The 22,321-nt window shown below is 34.2% G+C and overlaps 1 protein-coding gene across 3 annotated transcripts in view; it reads right to left on the bottom strand.

The window, feature by feature from the left end:
- Nucleotides 1–364: 364 nt before the first annotated feature.
- The window catches only part of LRRC63 (leucine rich repeat containing 63), a 47,065-nt gene continuing 25,108 nt past the window's right edge, over nt 365–22,321 (bottom strand). Inside the window, exons 7-10 of one of the 3 annotated variants that reach the window (XM_074304709.1) lie at nt 21,388–21,524; nt 15,180–15,263; nt 12,656–12,895; nt 365–535 (exon numbers count right to left, since the gene is read on the bottom strand). In XM_074304709.1, the coding sequence (XP_074160810.1) occupies nt 460–535; nt 12,656–12,895; nt 15,180–15,263; nt 21,388–21,524 (537 nt within the window). In that variant the 3' untranslated portion in view covers nt 365–459. Of the gene's footprint in view, nt 536–2,943; nt 3,436–12,655; nt 12,896–15,179; nt 15,264–21,387; nt 21,525–22,321 lie in introns of those variants that run through there. The other 2 variants (XM_074304710.1, XM_074304708.1) reach the window with 2 other exon arrangements.

The raw sequence follows: 22,321 nt of genomic DNA, 5'->3' as shown, positions 1-22,321 counted from the left end.
ATGCAGTTATCCCCTACTATCAGCTAAGGCTTTGGAGATTTGACCTTTTAATCCACTGGTGTTGCCTAATTCCCTGAGTGGAACCTTTCCACAATACTCTTGACTCCCCTCCCCCAATTATTTTCCTTCTTTCTCTATTCCATTCTGTGTTTTTTGCTGCTTCTGGACCTTGTTCACATCCACCACTGGCCTCTGCTAGTAGTGTGTCTATATGCTACTAATAAAGCTTCTTGGAGTCATTTTCTGCAAAATCCTATTGAACCTCAGAGGGGAATAGTTAAGCCCGGGCCATTAGTACCTCCCCTTTAGTTCAGAGTTTATCAAAGCCTAGACTATACCTCCTGGCAGTTGCATTTTTTGTGGACAAGATGAAATAGGCAGCCATAGGGTCTTCTTCGTTGTTCTCCAGAGAAAACAGGGGCCGCGTCATTGAATTTGTGTTAGAGAAGATCGTTCCTCCTAGATGCACAAGTCTCTAGTCTGGGCTGGGGCTAGGATTGTTGGCAGCCATACCTCCATGTATGGTACCCCTGGCCTTCACCAAAGAGAGCAGAAACTAAGAGTTTGAATCTGAAGCCTCATTGATAGGAAACTTTTTCCCCATACCTGCTGACTTATGTAGTCCATCTTAAACTCCCCAGGTCCCAAACTGAACTCATTTCCCTCCTCCTAAAGCCCACCTTCCCTATGATTGAAGAGAGCATTCTCCCAGTCACTCAGGCTCACAAAGAATTATTCATTATCTGGATTCCTGATCTCTTCCCCTCTCCCCGCAGTCCTTGTCTCCATCTCCAATCTGCCAAGACCTGTCAATTTCCCTTTTGTAATGTCTCGAATATATACCCCCTTTTCTTCTGATACTTTCACCACTCTAGTGCAGGCCCTAATCACCTTATGCCTAGATTATTGCAATCGGCTGCTGGTAGAACTGTACTAAAGTCTCTCCCCACTCCAATCCTTCCTCCGTTCAGCCACTAAAGTAATTTTCCTAAAACCAGGAATGATCCTTTTACTTTCCTACTGAATAAAGTCTCAAACTGCCTCCAGGAGCATTACCTCCCATTTATTATACGAATATATAGATGCAAACATATTTGTTTGCATATTTTCTTCTCCATTAGACTATGAGCTCCTTGAGGACAGAGATTGACTTCCCCCTCTTTTTGCATCCCAATGTTTATAGTATAGTTCTAACACACAGTAGATGTTTAATGTTTATTGATTGGTACTAGGGCTTTTGTCGGTCATACCCTCATTGGCAGGACTTTCCGCCTTTAACAAAGAGAGCAAAGGCCTAAATGCTGTGCCTTAACGGCAAGGAAATCCCCTCCTATAGTGTTCTTTGGAAGCATGAGCTGTGGACCAAGGCTAGTACCAAGACTACTGGATGTATTGCTTGTACCACAGTGAAAATCAATATAGGTTCCCAGGGAGAGAACAGAGAAGGCTTCTGCTAGGCTTAGGTACTGAGGTCCCAGCTTTTTCTGAAAGAATAGAACAATATCCCACCCAAGAACTACAGTTGAATGTGGAGCCACAGAAGATAAGACCACACCACAAGGAGTAGAATCCGGTTTCTACAGATGACCTTTTACTTTGTCATAGAACAAGTCCTCTATACTGCTTCCTGATTATCTGTCCCCTCCTTCCTCTTTTTAGCTCCCCTTTCGGTATTGTCTTTCACAATAGAATGTAAGCTCTTCTAATGAGCTTAATACAGCTTTGCTGTATTTTTGTCCTTAGCAATTAGCACTTAATGATCTGTTTATCTATCCATCCATCCATCTATCTAATTTATCTATCATCTATATCTATCCATCTATTTATCCATCCATCTCTCTCTCTCTCTCTCTCTCCTGCCTACTTAATTTGTGGGAAGTTGGACTAGTCTGTAATTGTTAGGAGTGTGCTTCTGGCAAGTCTAGGGTGGAGGGAAAGAGGAGAAGAGGAAGAATGAAAGGAACTTACCACAGTTCATTGATTCCTTTTAAAAAAAAAAATTTTTTTTTGCTAACTAGGCACTAAATTTTCTTGTTTCTAGTTCTGAATGACATTAAGTGCTATGAATGACATCCAAATTGGGGATCTTAAGACAGATCTCCTGTTGACCCACCTTAGTTGCAATTTTGATTCTATGCCATAATAAATCTTTCAGTTTTATGTTATGTTATATCAAAACACTTGTTAGGGGTCCCATAGCCAGTACCCATTAGATGCAGGATTTGAATCTAGGTTTTCTAGATTCCTAGATTCTAGATCTAGCTAGATCTAGGAGAGGCCTTACATTGAATTCCCATACCAATGAAACCATGGGCCCAGTCCTTATATTTATCCTTATCAAAATACTATCTTATATTATATAATATGGCAAAGAAAAAAATTGATTAATGACAATTATCTAGAATATCAATATCTATATAGATGTCATTAATATATACAGGAATATTAATACATAATAAAAAGGATAACCAAAAGAACACCACAGATACTAATTATAACTATGTAAATAGAAAAAATGCATATACATTATGCAAAATACAAAAATAAAGTAACAGAATGGGAGGAAAAAAGCTTTTATGGACATATTGTACATTGGAATATATTTTTAAGGATAAAGAACTGTAAATATACGTTTGGATTTATCCTTTGCCATTTGCTATATGCATATACATATAATTTTTTAAAAACAAAAACAAAAAGAAAGCTAAACATAAAGTTTATTAAATAGGTGATGGTACTGGACAGACCCATGTTTTAGATATTAATACTATAACAATAGTTAAAAATGATGAGATCACAGATTCAAATACCTGAATCTATAATGAGCATAAATAAATGAGCATTTGAATAAACTATAATGAGCATAAATCACATTTCAGTTTCACATACTTTTTTCTTAACTTAGAAGCAGATTATAGATAAAAAGGTTAAATGCAGAAAATGTTTGTTGTAGAGATTATAATACATTTTTATTATGTAGAACACATAATGGAAAAAAAAATTTGTCCTTGACTTCATATTTTCCAGTAGCCCCTTACAGATTCTTCCTTGAGAAAAAGACAGTCATTCCTATTAGTAATAAATTTGTGAAAAACTCCTGGATTACACAGAAAATTCAGGTTAAGAGGTCTGTGTTTTGTATTATAGTAACTTCACCAAAGTTAGATTCTCAAAGAGAAGTTAATAGAACTTGTAGATTGCAAAATTTCCTGATTTGGCAGTAGAACTATGGTTTTCTTAATGAAGCCATGACTTTAATATCTTCTGGTCAAAAGAATCAAGAGATTTGGATCATTTTCTGCATGTATAAAGCATTTTGAAGAGCAGACATTAAGCAAGATGGGAATAAGTGAATTATTAAAAACATCGAAGGGTCGAATGAGACGAAGTCCTTTACCATACAAAGGGCCCCTGCAGTATTCACACAAATTAGAGCTGAAATAGAGGGGAAAAATTGTATTTATTGAATGTTTACTACACAGGATGCTCTTATGTACCATAGATAATGGTGGGTGTTGTCCTTTGTTCCCAAAGAGGACCAAAATGACATCAGTTATATTAGAGATACAGTGTGTCCAACTATGATGATCAGACCATTATGAGCTCAGAATGCTCTTCCACAGTTTGGACACAAATAGTCCCTATGAGCATTTAGGGTGTGGCTTCTCTAACTATGTGCATCTCACATTTCTTTTGAGATAATTTAATTCTGCTTTGCTCATAGAGCACAGCACCTTCTCTGATGAGAGCACACCATGCTGGGAAGTCCTGTATTAGTGTCTTCCATGTCATACAATTGATTTTAAAGTTCTCAAGAGAGAACTTGAGAGTATCCTTAGATCACTTTTTCTGACCCTCTTGTGAGTGCCTACCCGGTGTGAGTTCTCCATAAAATAATCTTTTTGGCAAGCATACATTTGGTATTTGAACAATGTGGTCCTAGGCAATACAAAGAAACAAAAGATATGATCCTTGACCTCAGGGAAATAATAATAATAACAACAATAATAAAAAGAAATACTTGCAATTATAGACTAAAGCGTACAAAAAGCTTTACAATATAGTCTCATTTGTGCCTTATGATAACCCTGGGAGGTATACACTACTATTATTATCCCTGTTTTACAGCTGAGAAAACTGAGGCAGACAGAGGTTAAGTGACTTGCTCAGAGTCACATAGCTAATAAATGTCTGAGGTTGGATTTGAACTTGTTTTCACAATTCAAAGCCAGTGTTCTATCCACTGAGCCACTTATGTGCACATGAATAGAAAACAGAGTTAAAATTAAGTAACAATTTAAAACAGCAATAATGAAGAAGTCATAAAGCAGCATGTGATTAGTTTCTAAAGGAGTGATATCCAGAATAAGCATTTCACATTCAGGAAACAAAACCACTTATATGACTATACTGCATATCATAATCATCAACTTTGACATCACCAGTATTATTGCAAACTGTAATTCTATGGGTTTACAACTACTAAAATTCAATTAACGTGCCAAAGATGACACATTTTAGACCCTTCCTAAGGGAGATCTTGTAGTACAATGTGCAGGGATAAACAGGTAGGCTTGATTTGAATGTACATCTCAAGGGGTTGTGTAATAGAAAAGATGGAAAGTTAAGTGGACAGAAGAGGAAAAAGTAGTAGTGCTAACTGATGATGAGTCTTGAAGAATATAATCGATTAAAGATTTGATATGAATGAATTGTAATTATTATGGCCTTCCAACTCAGGAAAGGTAGATGAAAATAATGAATGAGTCAAATCTCAGAAGTTTCTAACAATTATGGTTCTTGATCAAAGAAAATGATTCTTGCTATCTACAGAGGCCAATCTGAAGTTAGATGAGTTTAGAGACATTGATACAGGTGTTAAGGAATGCATTGGTTAGGTTAGATTTGAAGATTTGACAAGATTTTAGGGGAATAAAGAAAAGAAAGGAACTAATGCTGGAAGTAATCTCAGGAGAAAAAAATAATTGCTTTTAAGCCTATGAGTTTGTGTTCTTGCTTATCTCAATGGAAATATTAAGAGACTTTCCACATCCTAATGAGAACTCAAAGATGCAAAACACAGCAGTACTAACAAAATAAAGCAGAAATTAAGAATTTATGTGTTTCAGAAATTTCACCCTCTTCCTGCCTTTGAAATTTGTGACTCCTCTCTGCTAATATCTACAGGATGATTGGAGTCTTCACTGTCATATATGTAATTTTATTCTTTACAAAATACATAAGTATATGACATAGAGAATAAAATTTTCTGGCATTAAAGCTATGCACATTTACAAAAAAATTTATACTTAAAATTTTTCATTTGTTTTCCTGTTTTTATATTATAATAACTTTCAAACATATCCTTTCCTCTATCCAAAAAGCACACAAAGAATGAAAAAAAAATAAGGAAGGGAGAAGCACACTTCAGCAAAACTAACCAACATTTCAAAGGAATTTTAAAATGAAAATGATTTTCAATACATATAACCTACCACACCTCTGCAAAAAAAAAAAAAAAAAAAAAAAAGGTAGAAGAGTACATTCTCATATTCTTTTGAGGGCAAACTTAGTCAATTTGCTCGGTTGGTTAAATTAGTTAAGAAAAAAAGATGTTTATTAGTGAAAGATATTAAATACATAACATAAAGAAGGAACTAAGAACAGTGCCCTAGAGTTTAATAAACCCAAAGATCATAGTCTTTGGAGTAAGAACACACTATTACAAAAAAATTTTGGGAAAACTGGAAAATAGATTGAAAAAAAATTAAGCACAAGTAACATTTTACACTATAGATTAAAACATATATAGGGTGAAACTATAAACAAATTAGATGCACTTGTCAGATTTAATATAAAAAATTTCATAAACAAAAGAGAATGAGAAAATCACAGAAGACAAAATGAATATTTTTATTACTAATGTGGCTAAAATCAGAAAATAAGAAGGTAAATGGTGTGGGGGGAAATCTTTACAGTAAATCTCTCTGATAAATTTTCATTTACAGAATACATAACTGATTTAAAGTTATAAGAGTAAAAGCCTCCCCCCACCAATTGATAAATGGTCAAAGGATTAGAATAAAGAATTTTCAAAAGAAGAAATCCAAATTATTAATAATAGCTATTTGAAAAAGAAGTTATCATTCATTAGTAATCAGAGAAATACAAATTAAATAAACTTTGAGGTTCTACCTTATACATACCAGATGGGTAAAGTCATCAAAAAAAGGAAAATTACAAATGCTAGGACAACTATGGGAAAATAGGTCCTCTAATACTGTTGGTAGACCTATGAACTTGTCCAAACATTCTGGAAAGCAATTGGAAATAAGCCTCTCAAATTATTAAGCTGTGTAATGTTTGATTCAGCAATATTGCTAGTAGACCTATACACTTGAGAGATCAAAGGGGGAACTATTTATAGAATCTTTGTGATGCAAAGAATTGGTGACTGAGAATGTGCTCATCAATTGGGAAATGACTGAACATGTTATATAGTACATGAATGTGGCACAATTCTATTATGCTATAAAAAGTGAGGAAGGGGATAGTTTCAGAGAAACCTGAGAAGGCTTGTATGAACTTATGCAAAATGAAGTAAAAGTAGAACCAGAAAAACAATTCATCCAACAATATGTTATAAAGAAAATCAACTTTAAAAGTCTTAAAAATCTATGAATTACACAAGGACCAACTATAATTCCAGAGGATTTATGGGGAAACAGGGCGTCATGAGAGGTATTTCTTTACTTGATTATACTTGTTTGCTATAGGAGGTTGGCAGTGTTGTTTTTCTTTCTTAGTGTGGGCATGTGGGAAAAAAGTGTGAGGAAGAAAAGGCAATTTAATTCAATAAACATTTGAAAATTGTCCTAGAGTGATAGAACATGAGGGGAAAGTAGAAATTAAAAAAAAAATCCACTGATCACCACCTCAACAACATCCTTTGTGGGAAACATATAGGACAAAACCCCCAGATCAAAGAGAAAAATTTACAAGAAACAAGGAAAAAAATTCAAATAAATTGGAGCTACAAAAACTGTACAAGTTTTATCAACATCCACAAAAAAGACTGCTGATCCTGGAATCATATATACACCAGTGATCAAAAGAAAGAAACCTGTGACCAAAAATTCCATATCCAACAAAATTATCCATTATGTTGAATGAAAAAAAAAAAGACATTCAGCAAACTTGCAGATTTTCAGGACTTTCAACCAAATCTAAGCTCAATAGAAAATTTAACATACAAGAGCCAATATCCAAAATTAATTTCAAGGAATATGGACAAATTGTTTTTTACATGGAAACATGTACCCTATGTTTAAGATTTGACATCAGTAATTGAGTAGCTCAAAAGAAAGATTTATATAAATGAGGTACAGAGGAAGAATAAACATTAGAACATTAGGGGGGAGAGAGGGCTCATAGTTCTGAATATCTACTTACATTAGGAATGGGTTAAATAGACCACCTTACATATATACCTTGAAGAATAAAGCATTCTCCAAAATCTATAAAGAAATAAGGGTGGAAAGGATGGGCGGGTGGTGGGGGATGAAAAGAGTGAGGGAAGAAGACAAGGGAGGAGGGATCCATGGGTGGGAAAAGATTAGTAACAGCAAGACAAGTTAAAAGAGCAGAATTAAAATAGAAGAGTTATCAAGGATAGTGTGTGTATGTGTGTGTATGTGCGTGCACACATGTGTATATGTAAATACATATATATAGAGATATATAGATATATATATGTAGATATATATATATATGTGTGTCTATTAAATATATCTATGTTTAACTATACTCTCCATGGGGAAAGTATGGAGGAAATGAAATGGGGGGAGGGGGGAAATAAAGTAAAAAAAAAAAAGTATGCAGCAGAGAACAAAAGATCTCTGGGACCAAAGTCACTTCTTAATATAAATTGGTGGGACAATTCATAACTCAACCAACAGCCAACAGCATATAGTTTTATGTGTCTGTCTTTTCCTCAGTCCTTCCAGAATTAACAACTACCATCCTTTGTCATCTTTGCCACTTTGCTGTGAGAGATATGGAACATTTGTCCTCTCAATTAAGTTCAACTTGCTTGCATGTCCAGACACCATGGTCATCTTTAAGAATAAAGGGCAAATAACAATAAGCAATTTGGAGATATTATTATGACCATAAACAGGACCTCTGAATCAGCAGAGCTGCCCATATGGTTAACAGTAACTCATTACAACAAGTCTACTGTTGCTTAAACTGAAGTCCAAGTCAGGAACTTGCAGATCTCAGATGGGGGTGAGGTGGGGTAGGGTGGGGGTAATAGGATCATACTTTGCTATGGATAATACCACTATGGGAGTATTGGAAGGAAATCTCCAGTCTAAGATGTCTCAGAGTGTGGAATAATGTTCAATATTCTATGAAAGCAACAAGATGACCAGTCCAGATCTTCCTCCCAAAATTGAGCAAAACCTGGCTCTAAAAGTCTTTAGTCAGAAAGTAGACCAAACAAATAAACAAAAAAATCCTACCATAATAGTAACAGAGATATTCAAGGCACAAACCTGAAAGAAAAGAATGGCTTTAAAAATCTGTAAGCAAAGCCTCAACCAAAAACACATTTTAGGCACAAATAAGACTAGAATTCCTGGGAGATGTAGCAAGACTTAGAAAGGGAGAGTATGACATGGTTTTATAAGGGAAATGGCAGTGTTAGAGGAAAAATGGGAAGAGAAATTTAAGTTATAGAAGAAAGGACTGAGAAGCAAAATAACAGCCTAAAATTAAGAGGTACAATGCCTTGCTTTGAATTCCTTGAAAATTAGAAGGGATGAAAAAGAACAATAACATTGTGAGACAACAAGAAGTATCAGAACAAAATTAAAAACTAAAAAAATAGAAGATAATGTAAGATACTACTTCACAGCAAAAACAACTGACCCGTACAACAAATTGAGAAGAAAAAATTAAGACTCATTGGGTTAACAGAAATCTGTGATTAAAAGAAAAAAAAAATATTTGTACTATATCCAAAGAAATGTTTAAATAAAATTACTCTTAAGAATCCAAGTGGAACAGGGAGAGGATGGGGGAAAGTGAAAATAAAAAGAATCCTGGTCAGCACCTGAAAGAAATCTCAGAAGGAAAACTCCTAGGAACATTATAGCCAAAATCCAGACATTCCATATGAAAGGAAAAAATACTGCAAGAAGCCAAGTTCCAAGGAGGTACAGTCAGAATCAGAGACAATTAGGCAGCAACTTTTACAAAGGATTGGAGAGTGTGGAATATTAGATTGCAGAAGGTGAAGGCTTATGACCAAGAATAACTTACTCAGCAAAATTGAGTGTGAAAAAAAAAAAAAAGATATTCAGTGAAACAGAAAATTTCTAACCATCCTTAATGAAAAAACAAAACAAAACAAAAACTAAAGCTACATAGAAACTCTGAAATTCAAACGTAGGAGGAAAAAACATAAAAAAGTAAAACATAAACAATAATAAAGAACTAAACAACAATAAACTGCTAATATTTTAATATGAGATGGTTTATGTATCCCCTCTAAATCTTAGTACCTTAAGGCATAACAGAAGAAATTAGACAGAGGGCCTAAAAGTGGTTCAGTTGATCATCTTCAAATGAGTGGAAAGAAAGGCAAGGGGAATATATTTCAAAGGGATGGGAGGGGAAGGTGGAAGGTGGAAAAGAAAGGACTTTTTGCCCCTAGGCAATCAAATTTTAACAATTTTCTTTAAGTCCTCTAGAATGACAACAAAGGCAAACTACAAGTGTATACAGACCTCTGTTCTGCTCCTGGCATTTCTCCTGGAGTTGTCAGGCAGCAAAAACCACATTGACTGTTCATCTTTTCTTCTGAAGCTACACTGAATCTCTGGTACATGACCTTTTTCCAGGTGAAGGAACAGCCTATTAAGGAGGGAGCTGGCAAGAATCCTGCCAGAAATGACTAAGGGAGAGACACTCCTCTGATTGTCTATTCCCTCTGCCTTGAACTCCTAGAGCATAACCTTCTCTTCCAATATAATCTGGAAAGTTTCAGTCAGCTTTTGTACAAACAATGGACACCCCTACTTTGGAAATATCAGCTGGAATAGAATCAACACCAGGTACTCTGCCACATGAAAGTACCTTAATATCCTTCAAAACCTCTTGTTTAGTTGGAGCTTCAGCTAGACAGGAACTGATTTCAACCTGAGGTAAATGATCAATGGTTTTAGCATTGATTGATGACAATGTGTTGAGAATACTGTAGGAGTGTTCAGCCCACCTCTCTAGAATATTATCTTTATCACTAATCAATATGCTCCATCTGCACTGAATAGTTGAGATATGCCATAGGTCTTTGACCCATAAATAGCCTTCAGTGTATCATAAAAGCACTTTGAATTGTTTCTATCAGCATAAAACTGAATGTCATCTGCCTTCTTACTGAGCCAAGAATTATACATCTTTCTAAGTTTTGATTGTACTTTACTTTTGAGAGAATTGAATGATACTTTCTTAGAGAAAGTTGAACTATCTTGCTGGTACACCTTGTGGAGTTCTCATTTTTTATTTATCAGCTTCTGAATTTCACCATCATTTTCATCAAACCAGTCTTTATGTTTGTGAGTGATCTGACTCAGATGAGCAAATACAGTCCCGTACATCAAATCTCTAAGAGCTGCCAATTACCTTTCTGTTCCATTGTTGCCAAATGTGTTTTGGCTCAACTTTTCCTCCAAGTTAGTATCCAACTGTTCCTTCTCAGAGAACACTCTAATCTGTTGATATTAATTCTCCTGGTAGTCTTTTTGTCTTAGGATCTTAACTTTTGTTGAATGTGAATATTCAGCTTGGAAAGAATAAGTCTATGATCAGTCCAGCATTCTGTACCATATACTGCCTTTGTCACTCTCATATCCTGTCTCAATCTCTTCTTTTTACAGTCACATAGTTTATAAATGCCAGTGTTTGCTATGAGGGTACATCCATTAAATGGTCATGAAATGCACAAGTCTTCTATAGGAAGTAACCCTTGCTATTACTGTTTCCAACTCCATTTCTCGGAAGGACTCCCTGCCATGTCTGGTAGTCTGAACCTACTCTCACAATTAAGTGACCAATAATTATTAACTTGTCCTCTTTTGGCACATTGATGATAAGGGTCTCCAAATCTTTTTGCTATCTTTGTAGGGTTTGTCATAGTGGGAGCATAGGAACCAAAGATGGTAGCATTTCCTGAGAAGTAGCAATTACACTGTCAGGAGCCTGTCATTCACTCCTTTTTGGAAACCATGTGAGTTCTGTGAGTAGAATTAACTCTGAAGAAGGTTTTATATATATTCTTTAGGGTTTCAACTGAAAGGTGGGATCAGGGCACTTTTTCTAGTTTTTTCCTCACAGCTGGAAGTGAGCAAAATTCTTAAAAGGTTGCTCAGACACCCAGGAGGCTGCAGAATTCCATTATTGCTTCCAGTGATAAGACCACCCTATATGTGGGCTGCTTATGTGCAGGTTTGTGACTACAGCTCCCACTGTATACATACCTGAAGCTTCATCACTCACCCACTGATATAGGACTTTGAGATAGAAATGGTAAAATTGTATGGTGATATCTTTTGATTTATGTGTAAATTGTATTTAAGTGAGGCAGAGTTACATGTAGTCAACAGCCTCACTCTCTTTTCCAAAGTCATCACTGTCTGGTGGCAGAACAGAGTTAAGATGACTGGAGATTACTCCAGAAGCAGTGGATGACCCTCTTTAATGTCTAGCCACAGCACCTGCTTCACTTACCTTCATGATCATTGGAACAAATTGCTTTCATCTGTCCTTTCCACCAGGCATAGTCTTCATATGCTTGGGGACACCCCCTAATTCACTGTAAGGTTTAGACTCCTTGGTTACCCTTAATCTAGTTTAGCATTTCTGCCAAATTAGTTTAATGTCATGTGGCCCCTATGCATGCTACAGCTTCTTGGAGCCACGGGTGAGAGAGAGTTAGATGGTTTAGATGGACACCAAAGGTGGAAAGGGCTTCACCCAAAAGTACTAGCCTTCCTTGAATATATCCAGCACTCCAGTTGAAAAAGACTAATCAATTAAAAAGAGTTATATATCACTTAGCATATAAAAAGTGCTTAAGAATTTTAAGAATTAAGTATTTAAGGATTTGGTTAATTAACTGATTAGAGAAAAATAAGCTTTCCTCAGAAAACTATGGATGAAAAACTCTTTATGGGTTTATCAAAGTGTGGTGGTCAGTTTGTGCATTCCCCTGAAAGAATAGTGGTGGATTTTTGCATGCATGTTTACTCATTACTAAATCCTTCTGAACAAAGTAGTACAGGTTTCTTTGCAGAGTCTTCCAGACAGAAAAATGGTTCCTATGGATCAACTCCAATACTTTCTTCCATGACTTCAGGGACTCAGTCAAAAGTTTTAACAGGTAATCATGCAATATCTACCTACTATAGTTAAGTGATTTGAAGCTTACATAGGGCATGCCATTATTTAAACAATGGAGGAATGTAGCTAAATTCAAATACAAATCATCTGATTTCAAATGTAGTGTTCTTTCCACTACATGGAATATTCTGGTTTAAAACAAAATAGAAAAATAATTGTCAATAATAGAAAATTTCCATAGTTTGCTTACGTGTTTAGTTGTTGCTTAATTTCAGGTGTGAGGTCCTGATAAACTTTCCATAGTTGATTTCGAGATAAGGACAAAAGAGCTAGATCTTTCAGGGTTTGGGCATCATTTTTAGAATTCTCTTTCCACAGCAAAGGATGGGTGAAGTTATTTTCTAAAGAAAATTTGTCCAGTGAAAGTTTCAAAATTTCAGGTGGGAAAGTTGTTAGTTCATTTCCATCAAGTTTCAAATAGTTAAGGGAGCTGCAGGAAAAGATCATCATTAAAAATAACCTATGCAATTCATATTACTAAAGCTTAATACTGATTATAATCACATTCTAGAGCCATGGTTACTAATAATTCCCACTGTATTTGATGACCACTACATATGACAAAAAATAAACACAGTTGTTTTCTTTGAATTATATAAGAACTATGGAATTCTTATGTGAAAATGTGACTCAAAATTTATCTGAGAACCATGTTTTCACTTGCAACTAAGTCAAGGTATTAGCCCATATAAAAAGTTTGTGCGAAAGTTCAGGTGAAATCTATATATTAATATATGACTACCTTTATACACCTCTAATTTCTAACGAGCAAAATAAGTGGAGTCCAGCATTATAGGAGTAAATTAAGTATGCAGGTAAAGCATCACTGTGAATTCACACCCATGAATTGGATAGCCCTAGCTTTCTCAAAAGCCATGTAAACTAGAAACCTAATTCTAGGGGGGTCTTCTCAGACAGGAAAGGCTTAAAGTTTGGAGCTAAAAATGAACTGTCTAAAGCCCAAGGACTACCATAGCTGAGGGTAACACCCTTAGAAATTCTTTCCTTCCAAGTTGCACCTGACATTTTGAATCCCTTGTGGGTAAGACATTCCAACTCTTAGGATTCTAGGGTAGATAACTTGTGGATGGTCATCCTGACACTAGATTAAGAACCCTGACTAGTTTATATTACCTTAATCATCCAATCATCCAAAAGACTTAATTCTTTAACAAAGGAATTTAGCAAAATTGGTATAGCAAAAACAGTAGTTATTGGTACCAAGAGCACACTTTCCCACAGTCTTTGAGAAGAATGAGTATGAATTTAAACACGGTTACAACTTCAAAAGGGCAGGGTCTCAACATCCTTTATTTCTCCATAGGATCATGACATTCAAGATGAGTCATGATGCTAATGATGGATGAGTTCCTCACTGTTCACCTAGGCTGGCTCCTTACAGGACACAGAGTCTCTGTGGACGGGTATATCTTGTGGATCACTATGTTGGTTAGTGGTTCTGTCTTTTTTTAGCTGGAGTTTTACAATGTTCTTTTCATCTAGGGCAATGACCTTAGTTTGATAGTGGCAGAGGCCTCTCCTCCTTGACACTCTCATTGTCTTGGCTCTAATGTTTGTTCACCTCCAGGTAGGAATTAAGAGAAATAAACTCTTCTATTCAGTTATCCTTCCTTATTTTAGAAAATGGCAAAATGACTTCTTGATCTCTATGGCTAAATTAGAAATCACAGTCTCTTGTCACAAACAATTATCTGACCTATGGTTAGGGTTCTCTGAATATTTTCTCTAGTTTACTATACAAATAAATTTGAGCTGGAACCAAAAGCAGAGGAAAGGTCATTGCTCTTCATCTAGCCTAGTCCTTTGCTTTTGTTTCAAATATACTGTCAGGAGCAAAACCCCACAGCTTTGAAGTTATATTTTAACCAGTAAAATACTTTAATAGCTCTCTAAAAATAAAATTAATTGAAACATTTAAGGGGCAAGCTCTCAATTTCAGTCAAATTAGGATATTCCTGGCCTTAATACCATAAAAGTATTTTCTTAATATATTTGTTTATATGGTAGCAATTGCTTCTACTAATTTCTTTTTCCTTTGTTAAAAAAAAAAAAAGAATAATTTTCTTTGAAAAAACTCACTTATCTCAATTCTCTTGTGTACAAAACCACATTCCCCTCCCCCCATTAGGGTTGGAAACAGAAAAGCATCTGGAAGAATTATGCATAGAGAAAATATAAAAAATTAAACAAGTCAGATTTGGCTAGTGCATTAGACATCAAGCAGTTAAAAAAATGTACATTAAGATCAACTAAGTCCTTTTTATATATTCTTGCTTTTTCACTTAAAGCCTGTTAGTCTTGGGTTTTTTTTTTAATCTCATTTTAAGAGTCCTTTAAATTAGTTGTGATTAGTATTTAAATATAAATAAAAGTAACAGTATTGTTAGACAATCATTAAAATTCTTTTTCAAACAGTTTTGAAAAATTTTGTTTTCTTTTTATTACAATGCTTAGCATAGTACCAGGCACTTTATAAGCATTTTATAAATGTTTCCTGATTAATTAGTACCCCACAGAGAAATCACAATACACATTTTTTCCCAAATTGATACTTTATATATTCTATCTTTACTTGCTTTCAAATTACTATTTAAAATATATGAATTAAATTCTCCCCAAAAGAAATTCTATCTTGTGACTAAATACATGTTTAAAATACATGAACTTTATTATATTTACTGCTTTTTAAATACCTGAGATATCGGATTTCTTTTGGAATAACAGGTATTTCATTGTAGGAGATATCCAGAAACTCAAGTTCAGACAATGTAAATAACCTTAAAAGAAGAGAAAATTGGCATTCTATAAATAATTATTGAGAATTAAGAGAATATTAGGAATTTCATTAAATGTAAAGAAGTTACAGACATTGTTCTTTTCTAAAGAGAAGCAGCAATGTATAGTAGCTAGATAGCTGGTCTCAGTCAGGAAGATCTGAGGTTCAGGTTCTACCTGCATATATATAACAATAAATGAAATTTATTATTTCCTTAACTGATGAATATAGACAACAAACCACAAGGGTTATTAGTAGCACTTGTGACTTTACCACCAGATAAAAATCACAAATAATTTCATATCAAGTTATAATTGTTACAGATGTTTCAAAATATTGTTTATGCTTATCCCTATTTTGAAATTAAAGTTTTTAGATCCATATCATCCCAGTTTTCCTGTCTACCAACACTTATGTGATATATTTGGACACCTTTCAGGCAGTTATAAACATTTAGCCAACAAAGAGTGAAGTTATTTGGTCTTACATAAGTGACCCAGTCCTCTGTGTTGCTTTTGATTATTATCTGAATTCAATTGTTTGGTGATCAAGATATAGAAGGAGGTGAAACCAGGTGGCTTAGTTAATAGAGCACTGAGCTTCAAATCAGGAAGACCTGAGTTTAAGTTCTGCCACAGCTACTTAACAGCTGTGTGACTTTACAAAAGACACAACCTCTCTCAGCCTCAGTTTACTCATCAGCAAAAACTTATATATCCCAGAATTGTTATTAGAATCAAAAGTTAGCACTTTAATATTCTTTGTAAATTTTAAAGCATTATATGAACACTGACTTTTTATTGTTAAAAGTTCTGCAAAACTGAGAATTTAAATGTTTAAATGACTTTAAATGATAATTCTGAACTCTTTGCAAGGTAATGAGACCCTTTGCAACACGGATTGGCACCTGATCTATTAGTGTAGAATTAAGTTTAAATACCATCAAAAGATAAATGCTGAAAGTGTATTATTTAAAGCAACTTCTTATGATTGTTAACAGATTGCATAATGATATGGCTTATACATAGTCTTTTAATTTCTGTAAGCCAAGAAAGTTCTTTCTTTTATTTGTTTAACGAGGTTTTGGAGCATGTCCATATCACTTACAATGGAAGGTGGAACTTCTGGGAGAAAACATTTTACATTCCCCTATCTTGTGTAGCCACTTTCAGTTGGCTGCATACCCGGAACAGGTTGTATCTTTAAAATGACCAGACTGGTTCACACTTGTACTCTTTTGCAAGATTTTCTGAGAGGATGAAGGTTCAAGTTCGTTCATGGCACAAGCACCATAATCTAAACTAGTGAGGAAGGAAGGACTATCTCTTTTTTTTTTCCTCCTTTCTTTTGTTTTATCGCATAAAGAAATAGGTGTTAGTTCTGGATTTCCCCCTGGACCCTAGAGCTTAAGCCATGGTAACATTGGAGGGAGGATTCCCTGCCAAATATCTAGCCCCTCAGGGAAGCTCTAAGAAATCAGGGTCCCCCAGACCCTTTGCAAAGGCAACGAAGGATTTTGGCTTGTAATTTAGTGAGATTATAATATACAGGGATTGAACTAAAATGTGAGCCTAATATTTTCTCTCTAGAGGAGGAACAGGAGTTTCCCAGTGGAATAACACCAAGTCTCCTAATGGATCTACTTCTCTAGTTTCGATTCACTTGCAGAAATTCCTAAATAATTTTGCTAAAATCTTCCAGTAACAAGAGTCAATATAATTTAGTGCAACCTCTAAATTTTGTTTTCCAAAAATTAGTTCATGTGGTGAAAAACAGCTCAAATCTTATGGTTCTAATCCTATTAACAACAGAGCTATAAGAAGAGCATCAAATTAGGGACCTATAATTTACCTGAAATTTCAAATAATTTTCATTTTTAATATCATATACTGTTTCTATCTTTACCCAAAAACTGTACCTAGTATGATGCCATCATATTTGGCTTGCCATCAGCAGGCTGAAGGAAGAATCTTAAAAACAAAACAAAACCATGAGGGTCTAGCTTTGAAAATGAGCCCTTTTATCTCTTGAATTGATCAGAGAAACTTAGCAGAAAACTAATATCACTTTCCTTACAATTATAAATGTAGTTTTATGTGTAAAATCCTTAATCCAATTTTGAGAACTTGTTACTAAAAGACACTCAAAGCCTCTATATTCCATTACAATTATCTAGAAATCAATTGAACACATACATACATATAAAAATCTACACTACATGCATACACATATTATACACAAATATATCTGTGTGTATAAATTATTTTAGAGTCTGATTCTGTTGCTTTATCAACATTTATTGCTCCATTTAATTAGAAACCTTCATATTTTTGTCTTATTTCCTCCTTTTGAGGGTATTATCCCCATTTGATCCTGAAAAAAATGAGATATTTCAAGGACCTAATCTTATATATGAGTATATAATTATTAGCAAGGGGATAACAAGTCTTAAGAACTCATTTCCTTAGCTGCTTAGGCTATGGAATTGACCCCAACTTCAAATTAAAATAGTAAGATCTTATATATATGCAATCTATTATAGTAACTCAGAATTTGTCTAATATTAATCTATTAATTAATAGATTTGGTAATACAATGAGAAACTTTTAGTTTACCTATCTTGATCATAGAAATGTGCTATGAAAGGGAAAGGAGGGGTTAAGATAATATCAAGATTCTTCCTCAAAGGAAATGTCCCTCAAGTTATCCATTTTAAAATAAAAGATACCCCATCAAATGTCTTAATATTTCTCAGACATTTTGACCACATTTTAATAGCTCAATTCATAATCTAATAATACATATTAAAAAGAATTTACTTTGCTAACACTTCTGATACTATGGTTTCCCAAATTTTATATTATAAGAAAAAATATTTAGAAACAATATTAACATACAAGATACCATGTATTTAAAACTTGAAATGAAACTTATTACCAGCTAGATATCATCAATTCAGTTGAATACATTTCCAAATTATCAGACTCAGAAAATAATTTCATTCATTTTATCATTTTTGGTAATCAGTACTGAGAGCATTCAAGACCAATAAAGAGTAATTTTGATCCAGTTATACCTTTAACAAAATTTACTACCTTAGTTTCTAAAGATTTGCCTAGGCAATGAAGTGGTTCAGTGGATAGAATGATGGGCCAGAAGTCGGGAAGATCTGAGTTCAAATATGGCATCAGATACTTAGTACTAGTGTGACTCTGAGCAAATGACTTCACCCTGTTTGTCGTAATTTCCCTTCTGTAAAATGAGCTGGAGGAAATGGTAAACTACACTAGTGTCTTTGCCAAGAAAACTCCAAGTGGGGTCATGAAGAGTCAGATATGACTGAAATGACAGAATAATAACAATGAACATATTGTTTCGTACTAAATATTGTGCCTTTCCATTAAGGCCTGATTTTCTTAATGAAAGATCAAACATTACAATTATCCATTTACTCAAGATACTGAAGGCACTGATCTGGACACTACTGAAAAATTATAATATTTCTGTTTAAGAAGTCGATGTAGAAGAAGAAAATAGAAGCTGATAGCTTTGTAAACTTTCAAATTTTGGGGGAAGAACACTATCAAGATGGAGTTGAGCTACAAAATCCTGTTGATTACTTTGAAAAATTTCTGAAGACCTGAAAAACTTTATTTCTATCTTGATGGCACTGAAATTATATCTTATATTCACAACTCTGTCTTTTCTGATGCAAATTTTTTCAAAGATATCAACTTAGCCAAAGATGAATAAATACTTTAAGACTTGTTTTTGTGTTATGGTTACAACTGTTACAGTGGAAACAAATGAGAGCTACATGAGCTTCAAAGTCATTTTGCACTTTTCCTTATACTTAGTGGCAGACTGATTATGAATTTTGTTTTTATTTTTTCTTTTTTTGCACAGCTGGCCCATTCATTCTAAGCCAAAAGTTTATCATAGAAAGTCTTTTACTTGGCAGACCCTACCAGAATTTATACTCTATTATAACTTTCTATTTCTCCTAATAATTCATATAACTTTTTCTTTAAGTATTTAGATGACAATTCAATATTGTTGGGTGCTGTTCATCGCATATATGTTTAGTATTAATACTGTTTATGACCTTTCAACAAACTTGTGATGTTTACTATTTCCTTATATGGGATCATGAGTTCTGCCTTCCCCATTCCCGCACATCCCTTCTCCCCAAAGTTTAATACATTTGCTTCAGTCTCTGTTTTGCTTTAGTAAATCTTTATGCTTCAAGCATACTTCTTGTAAAGAAAATATATGTCAATATAGATTACTTTTATAGATATGCATATCTACATATGTAGTTGGATTTGCTTTTTGGTCTATTCTTCTGCTATCTTTTTTATGGGCAAATTCATTCCATTTATATCTCCTTTGATCAGTTTAGGATAAAATTCAAGTCTCCCTTAATCTACTCTTCTCTAACTTCTTGTTAGTATGGTATTCTATTTGTACACTCAATTATGTTATTTCATGAGCATAACCAGGATATCATTATACACTTCAACAACAATACTGTATAAGGATATATTCTGATGGAAGTGGTTATCTTCAACAAAGAGAATTCAGTTCCAATTGATCAATGATGGACAGAATCAGCTACAGCCAGAAAAGGAACACTGGGAAATGAGTATGAACTGTTTGCATTTTTCTTCCCAGATTATTTTTACCTTCTGAATCCAATTCTTCCTGTGCAACAAGAGAACTGTTTGGTTCTGCACACATGTATTATAGCTAAGATATACTATAACATATTTAGCATGTATAAAATTGCCTGCCATCTAGGGGAGAGGGTGGAAGGAGGGAAGGGAAAAGTTGGAACAGAAGTGAGTGCAAGGGATAATGTTATAAAAAATTACCCATGCATATGTACTGTCAATAAAAAAGTTATAATAAAAAAGGATTAACTCAAAAAATTATGTTATTGCACATATTTTTAAAAATCTTTGTAGAGTAGCTGAGAAAGAAAGATTGGCTACAATTCTTCCTGCAGAATTCTTTGCCTCTTGTCCTTTCCTTTTCTCTTGATTTTGTGGTATAGCTTTGAAGAACCCAAAACTACCTCCATGCCATGATGAATGATCAGAATTGTATTTTTTATTAGATATGGAATTATTATTCCTATTCTTCCATATGTACTCATGGAAAATCTATGAAATGCATTGGAGCATGGTCCAATGATGGATAATATATCTGTGATGCGAGGATCTGCTTTGGTTAAGTATATAACTAATGAAATATTGGACTGATGAATTCTTCAGTCACAAGATAATGTATCTAAATAATGTATCAAATAATGTATCTAAAAGTATCTAGGTCATATATGGAGGTAGTATCCATGTAATGCTTTAAACTTTACAAATATTATCTTATTTGATCCTAATAACAATCCTGGAAGGTAGCTGCAATTATGATCCCCATTTTACAAATGAGAAAATTTAGATAAAGGTTAAGTGCCTAGCTGAAAGTCATATGGCTGGTAAGTATCTGAGGCAGAATTAGAAATCAGGTTTTCAGACTCCAAGTCCAATGCTCTATACACTGTGATTTACAACTAGTGATGAAGTATCTTGTTGGCATATCAGAAGAATCAAGTCACAGACTGATTGAGCATACACATACATTCTCATGTGATTTATTCAAACAGTACCAAGAAAGTGGATGTCTTTATGTGCATTTCTTCGCTTCATTTAATTACATGTATAAGCAGTCAGTAGATTGCATAATATTATTAAGAAGCAAAGCAGAAAACTAGGTCATAGGGCACTACATCACAGAATCATTTTTACAGATGAGAAAATTTAGGCCCAGAGACTTAAGACCATACATTTAATATGTTAAAATTTAAAAAAAAAAAGAAAAAGAAAGAAAAGAAAGCTGGATTTGAGTCCACAATCTCCAAATCAAAAACTGGTGCTCTTTCCATTGTTCCAAGCTGCATCTGTATGAGTCATTCAAAGAATAGTCTACTTTTAAATTAGTCACATTCAGTGAGTTTTTTCTTTTTAAAAAAATTAAATACCTACTGTGTATGAGGCACTGTATCAATAGAATTCCTTGTTGAACCAAAAATTCTTGTTTATCTAATTTCTTAAAATCTGTCACCTTACCCTTTTGGAAGAGAAGTTAGCAAATTAAAGGAAATGACAAATATTGTGAGGTGTTTTAATTCTTCAATAGTAGAAGGGATCTCTTTGATGGGATTATTTTTCATGATCAGAACTTGTAAATTGATTAAAACTATCACCTACAAAATAGAAAAGGGATAAGAAATAGTTATAAATAATACATATGATTTATTCTTTTGCCTTTTAATTGCTAAATAATGGTTCTTGAATAAGCAGGATCAGTACAATGAAGTAGATTTAGTATAGTAATATAATTATTAGTACATTGTCAATATATTTAAAGAAATCATCAGACTTCATAGAAGACTATGAAATCCTTTTAATATAAAACAGCTGAAATTTAAAATAAATCCCTTTCCAGTATATTTCTGACTCTGAAAAATTATGAATTAATTTTCTTTTGGGTAGAGCCAAGATGGCAGAGTAAAGTCAGGGATTGATCTGAGCTTTTCCCCAAACCTTTTAAATAATGATTCTAAACAAATTTTTTAGTGTCAGAAACCACAAAAAGTAAGTATCTTGACAATTTTCTAGTTGAAGTCACTTAAAAAGTCAGCAGGAAAGGTCATCAGGTAAGAGAGCAGCAGGCTGCACCAGGGCAGCCTGCCCCCTATAAACCAAAGACAAAGAAGCTGGCTTTGCAGTGTCAGAATCAATGGCAGCACTGGCTGTTTCCAGACCTCTCAAACCACAGACTAGAAAAGATGACTTGAAAGGTCAGCACATAAGGTTTGTATCACAAGGGTGAGAGTGCCTTAGGACACCAGCAAACCAGGAGTGGGCCCTGGAAGTCTTCAATTGACAGCAGTAGCAGTGATAATAACCAGTGGCTTCTGGAAGCCTCACCTCACAGACACAAAGAGGATTGAATAGCTAGTCAAAAGGAGATCTCTTTATTAACAATGAGAAAGGACTC

The sequence above is a fragment of the Sminthopsis crassicaudata genome, chromosome 3, assembly GCF_048593235.1.
Source record: "Sminthopsis crassicaudata isolate SCR6 chromosome 3, ASM4859323v1, whole genome shotgun sequence".
In the NCBI taxonomy this organism is placed as follows: Eukaryota; Metazoa; Chordata; class Mammalia; order Dasyuromorphia; family Dasyuridae; genus Sminthopsis; species Sminthopsis crassicaudata.
The sequence above is the reverse complement of the archived record's forward strand: the minus strand, read 5'-3'. Positions and strand labels throughout refer to the sequence as shown.